An 8,931-nucleotide genomic window follows, 5' to 3' on the forward strand; every position below is an offset into this window, starting at 1 on the left:
AAAAGGTTCACATTCCCTCCCATGATCAAATAGCTGATTGCCTTACAAAGCTACTGTCAAGTGCCTCATTCCACAAACTCAAACCACGCCTCAGAATTGTTGATAGAGAACAAAGAAACCCAAGTAGCAGGGTTGATGTTAAGAGAGAGCAAGGGAATCCAAGTAGCAGAGTTGAAAGAGAGCAAGGGAATCCAAGTAGCAGAGTTGATGTTAGCTGTGACGAAAGAAGAGAGCCCAATAACAGAACTGCTGATAACAGTAGGGAATTGCACACACACAAAAGCACGTGCATCAAAAAGGAGTTAGTTAGAACTAACTTACCAGATCAGTAAAGTTTGTTAGAGGCAGATCAGCAGAATCTGTTAGAAGAAGAGCCAATTAGCTCTTCTAGAAATCTCTACTAAAACCACTTTATATATTACAAACTCAGTATCACTTCAAATGTAATCATCTAATAATCATTCAGAAAAATCTCAACACACTTTCTAACTTTCTCTTTTCCTTCTTCTCATTCTTTTACCTGCTTCGTGTTTTTCTTCTCAAGAAATCTGATACCTCACACAAACAACATCCAAGTTTCTAAATTTGAGAAAGGAAATTAAAAAAATGTTACACATGATTAATTATTTGTTAGGTTATAGATTTATTTTAAAAGAGCCAAATCAATTTTGTTAATTTAACTTTTTGTTCGTTTAACAGGATTACATACACACACTATCCATTTTAGTTGAAGCAACTTTGTGTTGCTTCTGGTGTCAGATTCATTGTTTTCTCAAACGAACTACAAAAATGCTATTCATATACTAAAATCAGTCATTAAAATCAGCTATCAATGTATTTTTGTATAAAAACGTGTGGTTTAATTTATTTTCAATGCGTATTTGTATTTTAACATGTATTTTATACTGGTGACTGATTTTAGTGGCTAATTTTAATATACACGTAATATAGTCATATCAAACTATCAAATATAAACCACTTTACTGCAAAATAAACTCTAGCTCTAGCCAAATGTGACGAGGCCTTGGCGCATGGTAATTCATTTGCCTCGTGAGTAACTAGACCTATATTCAAAACTTGATTGAGATACGTAATAAATAAATGCTTTTAAAGTGTTGTGTGTGTGAGTGTGTAGTGTATGTGATTTGTGATGTTGTGATACCTAAGATTAGAGACAGTCCAATCCATTTGAAAAAAAAATGAAAAAAAAAGGGTCTAGCCAAATCAAACAAACTGCACAACGAATATGCATATTCTTTCTTGCTATACTCAAACCATTATTGAAATGCTGTCAACATCTTTGAAAGGACTGGTTAGTGCTTATGGGAAATGGGTTTCATCTTGAGACTAAAGATGTAGGGTCAATGGTGTTGTTATACAAGCACATATTGTAAAGACTTTTGTTCTCTAACCAGGGAAAGTAAAAGCCAACCTAACGCATCATATCAAAGCCTTGTGTATGCATTCATTGTCACTATATAGTACCACTTCTCAGCATGAACAAAAACACAAATTCTCCAAATGCATGTGAATACACACGTCAAAGTCACCACCACCACTATCTCTTCTTAATAAGATATAATCAAAGAAATGAATAAATTGTTCTTGAAAAATTGAACACCAACTACTCCCAAACATGTCCCTTTCCTTACATGGTCAATTGAGGTGAAAAATCAAGAAGTCATTTTAGATTGAACAGTTTTTTGCACTTTGATTTTTATGTTCTTTTTCTACAGATTCCAAATCTACGACCCAAATAAAAATAAAACTAAAATTCAATACAGCATGTAAAATGCAAGAGGATCTATCCATCAACATGAAAATATACCTGCCCATTTTATAGTTACTTTCAAGCAATAATGCAGTCAAACAACAAAGCATGTGGTAAAAAGTTAAAAAAGGAAGAAAAGAAAGACACTAAGAAGATGAACTCTTTTTGTTACACGAATCAAGCACATAACCTCTAAAGCATTGCTTAGTACTACTACTTTGATATGTCTTAGCAGATATATTTTTAGCTTGAAGGTGAACCACTGGTATGTTTCCCAAGATTTGACGGCTGCGGACTAGGAGTTTGCTTCAACTTTACCTCACCTTTTGATCCTAGGCTGCTTTCCCCTCTCAATTCGGTTACTCGAGGGCTTGGAATCCTTCTTGTTAGTTGTGGGCTACTAGCAGGTCTTATATCTCCAAATGAAGTTGGGGTTGAGCTTGATGTTTTTGGGCTTTGGGTCCGGCGGAACTCTCCACGACTCCTTGTAATAATTTCATCAAGAATTTCACCACCACTGATATTTACTGCTGCCTGACCATTTGGATCCTGCTAAGTAGATAGTAAGATAGACATGAAACTACAAACAGAACAACAGCTTTCAACAGACATATAAGGCTGCATTGCTTGTTGTACTAATTCGATAACAGTTAAGCAAATGACGTAGCTCAAATTACTTACATCAAGGGAAGCATTGAAGGAAATGGCAGGTGCTTCCTCAAATGATGCAGCATCCAGCTCTGAAAGATGTGCTCCTTTAAAAAACTTAGGAAGGATATATTGCCGTACCGGGACAAGAAGCATGATCAACAATGGGAATAGGACCCCGGCGATTGGTATCCAGGTTAGGCCAAAGCAGAGAAGCAAGTAAACTGTTTGAAATATGGTAAACATGGCAATTGTTTTGAACGGCACCGTCTCCACGAATGTAGCATGGTATTCCTCCAGCAGTCTATTAAAGTAGGAAACAGAAACAATGGGGTGATCAGCATCTTCAACCTCTCAAGATGGAATGTATGCAAACGCATAGATACATGTTAACATGGATGTAAATGTAGGTGTGCAAGAATATGCACAACTGAAACCGCTTACAAACTTACCACTCACACATTTGACTAAGAAAAACATTTATATAAACATGTAGTGGAATTCATAAAAGCAAATCATGAAAGGAATGAATGTCTAGGAAAAATATTTAAATTCATAAGTCCTGTAACTAAGGCAATGATAAAAATGTGAGCATGAATATACTTGTATCTTCTGCTTGGAGCCGTGAAAAGATACAATATTCTTTCCCAAAACTGATTTCCAGGCAAGCTTTCAATTGCCATGAAAGCAAAGTAACCCCAAAGCACTGAAGAAGGTATCTTCTTCAAAAGAGGCATGGCAGCAACACAAGCTCCAACCATCAACGACTGCAGTAGATTGCTAAGGCGTTGCTCTTTAACTTCAAATGGCAAAAGATCATCAATGTCCTTATTCACATCGAAGACAACCTCATCAACAGGAGCATCAATGTATCCTTGACTTGAAGCCAGTTGAATGGTTGATTCCTTCAGCTCCTTCAGGCCCTGATTGATGGGTGAAACAAAGGATTAAGGAGAAAGAAGATCAAAAAACTTTCAAATCAAATGGAAATACCATTAGGATTAAAATTACCAAGGTAGGTGGCATTTGAGGAACCAAAGGAGTCTGCATTTCGTCATATGCTTCTCGCATACTTTGATATAACTGACTCAGATTCACATTTCTCCGCATGCTTTTTCGTGCAGTAGATACAAGCTTATTTCGTAAAAGCTACTCCAAATGAAACAAATATCCATCATAATCAATTAGCTTAGTTATAAATAGACAAGACTTAAAGAAATCAGGCAATAACAGTTTGTCAATAACCTGATTAAGAGAAAAGAAACAAAACGATATCTAAGAGAATTAAAATTATTCGACTGTAATTTTGAACAAAATCCAAGAAAACCTGTAAGACAGTCAGGTTATGATTAATGATTGAGATATGTTCAAAGTTATTATAACTGACACACCTGATGTTTTAGGGTAGCTAAGCTTTTGGTATGCATTGGAGATTGTGGAATCACACCATTTGAAGGAGGGATACCAATAAGCCCACAGAGTATGGTCTAGCAAGCAACATGAATATGAATTCATAAGGGATATATTTTGCTAGATGTAGTAGAAAGTGGGTAGCTATTCCACCACTTCTGTTGCAATTAAATTGACAGGTTTTCAAAGAGGATACATACCATAATTCCCAATATTAGCAAGTCATAGTGATAAGATGGGGGTTTTCTTAGATTGAACTCCTCCTGTTGTGCAAGCTGTGATGAAACGTTGTGATCAAAGTAGTAAAGCACAGCAATCATAGTTGCTGGTATAAATGCTCCAATAATATATAAGATCGGCACATCCAACATCTCCTACAAAAAAGTTTTAAAGAAAATTTGAGCAATGAACTATGCTTGCTTTGCAAGGGGCAAAGCAAGAATGAGGCCTTCCATATAGTGACATTACCTTGATAACAGTCCAATTTGAGTATGCACCAGGAGACCATGGATTTGGACTGAAAAGTCGCCTGGGGACTCCCCTTGGAACTTTATTAACAGGTATATAAGAAACAGAAGTCCACACAAGAACCATTATAGGGACTCCATAATCAGCTATTAATCCCCTTAGCCAACCTATTAATGTGACCACAGTTTAGAAGAATGAAATCTTGATAAAACAAGCAACTTTTGACTGGGAAGACATTTTCCAATTGAGAAAAAGGAAAATAGGCCTCAAAGTACTTGATGACATGAAAGTAGTTTATCGAAATCATGTCAAATTTGCACTCTATGCTGAAATGTAAATTACTGAATTTCAGATCTCGACCTAGAAGTATAACCAATACCTGTCCCATAACGCCAGGATCTAGCCTTACGGCTCTGTAGTCCGGTAAAAAGAAGGCCAAATGACAAGACCAACGCAAACATTCCATTGCCAAACAGCCAAGAGGATTGGAGTGCAATCTGATTAGTACTACCTTCACTCTGGTTCTTAGGTACACCAAATTCTTCAACAAGTCCCTTTGAAATGGAGATCATTAACATTATTATTAAACCAAAATTTCATTTATGTGATTGTTAATGGGAGTTTCCACAAGAAAAGGGGCTCATGGTTGAACAATACTCACCTTTATGGCCTGCTGCATAAAGAGCATTGCAATTAGCAAACCAAATAGTTCACCAGCAACGCGTGTGAATCTGTTGATTATGGAGCATGCACCAAGAATGGAAAGCAAGAAAAGCAACAAGGCAGTCCAAACACACACCCTGAAAGTAAAATAAGACAAAATAAATAAATAAAGTGGAGAAAGTTATTTCACATTCATTGTAGTTAATCCTAAACTTAAAAAGAACACAACATTCAAGGAGCTCAAAAGATACCATCCAGTCCAAGGCAAGAACAATTTGTGTCCCAAATCTTTTCTATCCTTTGCAAAGTTGTACATGAATGTGTACATCAGAACTGTGGGCTCAGCTACACCTACAATGAGGAGTGGCTGACCTCCAAAGACCGAGTGGATAATGCCGCAAATAGCTGTTGATGCCAGACTATGCACTGCAGTGAGAGTTCCATCTGTAGAAAATGATAAAGCATTTCTTAGCAAACAGTGGTTGAAATACTAAAATTACAATGAACCTGAAAATTTTTCTTGTACCAGTATTTCTCTCCAGTTGCTCCCCGAAAGATATAACCGGAATTGCTGAAGCAAAAAATATGTATGTTGTTGGGGCCAGGATCCTATATAACAGTATAACACAATGTCAAGATTCATCAACAAATTTTCTTGTATAAAACTCAAGCAAAATGTTCAAAATTTTGTATGCAACAGGCATGATTTGGTTAAAAATTATGGCAGCTAGTTAGATTACCAAAAATAACAACCATCAACATTATATCACAAACCTGAAACCAGATTGGAATCCACTGGTCCAGTCTTGCTTGTAGCACAAAATTCTCGCTTTCAGGTCATTCTTAATCCCACGGAAGGGAACAAATGTTTCTTCCATGAAAGTCTTGGACTACCAAGCAATTAAAGTCTATCTTATGTTCTGGTTTATTGACTACAAAGAAGCAGCAGATGAAATTGAAAGATGCTGATTCACTTTAAGCCAGCTCTAGAGGTTAAAGAAACATTGATTAAGACCGCATGTACAAAATTTCGGATAAATCTCTGGGCAGGGAAAACAGAATCCTACATATCATCCTAAACAGGAAAGAAGGAAGAAGGTATACTCATTTTGTTTTGGTTGTTGAGAAGATTATCATCAGGCCCTTGATAAAGGGGTCAAAAATTAATGAATCCAAGCTTAAGAATTTACATATCAAATAATAATCTATGAACTTTTCCACATATATTGGTTATGTCTAACAAAAGAATGAGTCAGTAATTGAACAAAAAAACACAGTTGGAATTACATATCCAACCGAAACTTTATCAGAGATTTTGTTCTTCAATAGTCAACAAGAAGAAAAGACACTCTCCACAAAGCTTTGATTGAAGATTAGCGTTCAGCCATGGCAAAGCCTAGATCCAAGACCAACCCTTTCTCTTGATTATCCTCCATATGCTATCTAAGTTGAAGCAAAAGTGGCAGCATTCCAGTTACATATGCAATATCCGGAGAGTGTCTTAACTAACTAACTAACTAACGAAAAGCCATCATCACAGCCTGCATTTTCTTATGTTTCAGAAGCTGCTGATGAGAAGAATGAGCATGGAAAGAACACAAGAATCAAAGATTAACGAGATTCCATTATTGACAAAAAACCCATGATTGGAAATGTTTCACAACACTTTTGAGGATCTGGGCATTAACTGGAAAAGCCAAAAGGGTACCTTAATCTGAAGTCAAAATTACATTTTTCAGCAAGGAGCACTAGAAATGGGAAAGAAAGCAAAGACTTGGAGCAGACAAAAGAACAAGCAGGTAGTGTGCAGTTTACATTTAAGTTTGATTCTTGAGACACAACAAAGATTGAGACAAACCCAAAAGACCAACACAGAAGAGAGAAGAACAAACTAAATTCCAATGAAGCACAAAAACAAGGAAATGAAGACAATTAGTATTATTATATGAGTGAGATCTTTGTAAAATTGAAAGAACAGGCAAAAAAGGGTGCAATGAGAGGGATTTTTGTTTGTGTGGCAGAGATGATTGTAATGGACAATTGGGTTTAGTTATATATAAATTTCTTGAATGAGGATTGAAAGTGGTAATATGAAATATCAGAAAGAGAGAGTTGGTAGTGCTGAGGTAGTAAGCAGAAGCAGCTAAAATGAGTGTGACACAGTAAACAAATCATAAAGCAAGACATAACAGCACACACAGATAAACAAGTTGTTTTGGTAACCGTTCAGGACAATGATAGTTGCGTGTTCAAAGTTATTTTATTTTAGGCTTTCTTTTTCATTTTCCTTAACAGAAAATAGTGAAATAAGAAAAGATTTTGTGCTGTTTCATGCTGAAAGGAAAGAGAAAAAGAGAAGAAAAAAAAAGTAGGTAAATTTTCCTTTACTTTTAAAAATCCTTTAATATTATGATTTTGAGTAAATCATCCGATTCAAAAAAAAATTATTACATAATATGTTTTTAGGATTTAAATTGTGTTATAATTTTACTTTTTATATATTTAATTTAATTTTTATTTTATATAAAATCTCAATTTTTAATAATAAATAAGAATTTTATTTGAGATTTATAAACAATAATAATAAGTAAGCTAAAAATTTTAGTCGTAGTTTTTTTTTTTTTGAATATAGGTAGCTCAACACAATAAAGTGGAGCAAAAGAAACTAAGAACAACAAAAATAAATCATAAACATAAAGAAAAGTTGTAATTCGTTGTCATCTCTAGCATTGCCATCAACAACCAAACGGATCTACTCCACACCATTCCTTATAGCTCAAGAAGGACATAATCTTAACTCCTTTAGCACTTGTTTCTACTCTCTAAAAAATTCTGCTATTCCGCTCTAATCAGATGTTCCAAATAACTGCACAGAATCCTATCAGCCATTTCTTTTGCTTAGACTTCCCACCTGTTACTCCAGTCCAACTCTCAAAGAACTCTTTAGGGGTTTCCGGGGTGGTCCAAGCTCTATCAGTGAACGTCAATCATGCACACCACACCTGCCATGTAAACTCACAAGCAAAAAATAAATGATGTACAAATTCTATGTCCTTTTTACACCACACATATAGTCGTAGGTATTATAATCAACTTAAATTAGACAAATAATTAGTTTTTTTATCTGATTAAATAAGTATTAAAATTTAAATTTTATTTTATATATACAATAATTTATTTTATTAATCTGAAGATCCGTAAAAAAAAAAAAAAAAAAAAAAACTTGTATGCATTATGAACCTTATTATATAGCTAGGGATTTATTAAATCAACTTGAGTTATATGACTCTTTTTTTCCAACACTTTTTTTTTATTACCCTTCTAAAAACTTGAACTTGAGACCACGAATAAGAAATTTAGTAAGGCCTTATAACGATATTAAATTAATAATTTGAGTCCTAAATATGAAGCAACATATTAATTTATATTTTAAAATATTTTTTATTTTTAGTTATTATTTTTGTCTAAAAAATATATTTGGAGAGATCAGACATTAGTTAAGTTCCTATAAAAAACTACATGTAAAATTATTTTAATCCCTTGCTTTAACGTATATGTGATGTCTATTTTTTTTTTATACTGTATATGTGATGTCTATGTGATCCCTCATTTTATTACTCCATCAATTAATTCTATAAGGTAGTGTTTGGTGGAGAGATAGAGATAGAAAGATTGAGACTGAGAGAAAGACTAAGAGACAGAGATTGAAATAAATTTTAGTATTTTATTTAGTATAAAGTGGGAGACAGAAATTGAAACAAGAATAAAACTCTAATTTAATTTGTACAAAGGGTAAAATTGGAATTAATTAATTGAAATAGGGATATTTTAGGTATAAAATGTTATTAAAGTTTCAGTCTCCATTTCTAAAAATTTTAGTCCCCTGTGTTCCTACTTTTTGGAGGTACTGAAATACTGAAATTTTAAGGATAGAGACAAAAATTTTAGTACCAATCTCTGAACGAACAAAC

At 34.3% G+C, this 8,931-nt stretch overlaps 1 protein-coding gene across 2 annotated transcripts; it reads right to left on the reverse strand.

Moving 5' to 3' along the window:
• Positions 1 to 1,805: 1,805 nt before the first annotated feature.
• On the reverse strand, positions 1,806 to 7,250 carry LOC107622665 (putative boron transporter 2). Of its 2 annotated transcripts, none has more exons than XM_016324646.3 (12): positions 5,735 to 7,250; positions 5,487 to 5,569; positions 5,212 to 5,404; positions 4,959 to 5,097; positions 4,677 to 4,851; positions 4,298 to 4,464; positions 4,030 to 4,203; positions 3,811 to 3,906; positions 3,431 to 3,568; positions 3,023 to 3,342; positions 2,453 to 2,723; positions 1,806 to 2,320 (listed from the first exon to the last, which is right to left on the reverse strand). In XM_016324646.3, the coding sequence occupies exons 1-12, from the start codon at positions 5,836 to 5,838 to the stop codon at positions 2,015 to 2,017; spliced, it is 2,166 nt and encodes a 721-aa protein (XP_016180132.1). In that variant the 5' UTR covers positions 5,839 to 7,250; the 3' UTR covers positions 1,806 to 2,014. The 2 variants fall into 2 exon arrangements, with proteins under 2 accessions (XP_016180132.1, XP_016180131.1); XM_016324645.3 differs by having other exon boundaries at positions 1,806 to 2,323; positions 5,735 to 7,150.
• Between the last annotated feature and the right edge of the window lie 1,681 nt (positions 7,251 to 8,931).

This window comes from Arachis ipaensis, chromosome B10 (assembly GCF_059453495.1).
Source record: "Arachis ipaensis isolate K30076 ecotype BB chromosome B10, ASM5945349v1, whole genome shotgun sequence".
NCBI classification, from domain to species: domain Eukaryota; kingdom Viridiplantae; phylum Streptophyta; class Magnoliopsida; order Fabales; family Fabaceae; genus Arachis; species Arachis ipaensis.

Bases quoted from the DNA above. Each gene is read 5' to 3' on its own strand.
- LOC107622665 (XM_016324645.3), bottom strand. From the start codon at position 5,838: ATGGAAGAAACATTTGTTCCCTTCCGTGGGATTAAGAATGACCTGAAA. The intron at 3,343-3,430 runs GTAATTTTAATC...CCCATCAATCAG, and splicing joins CTCAAATGCCACCTACCTTG to GGCCTGAAGGAGCTGAAGGA. The intron at 2,724-3,022 runs GTATATTCATGC...CTACTTTAATAG, and splicing joins GCTCCAAGCAGAAGATACAA to ACTGCTGGAGGAATACCATG.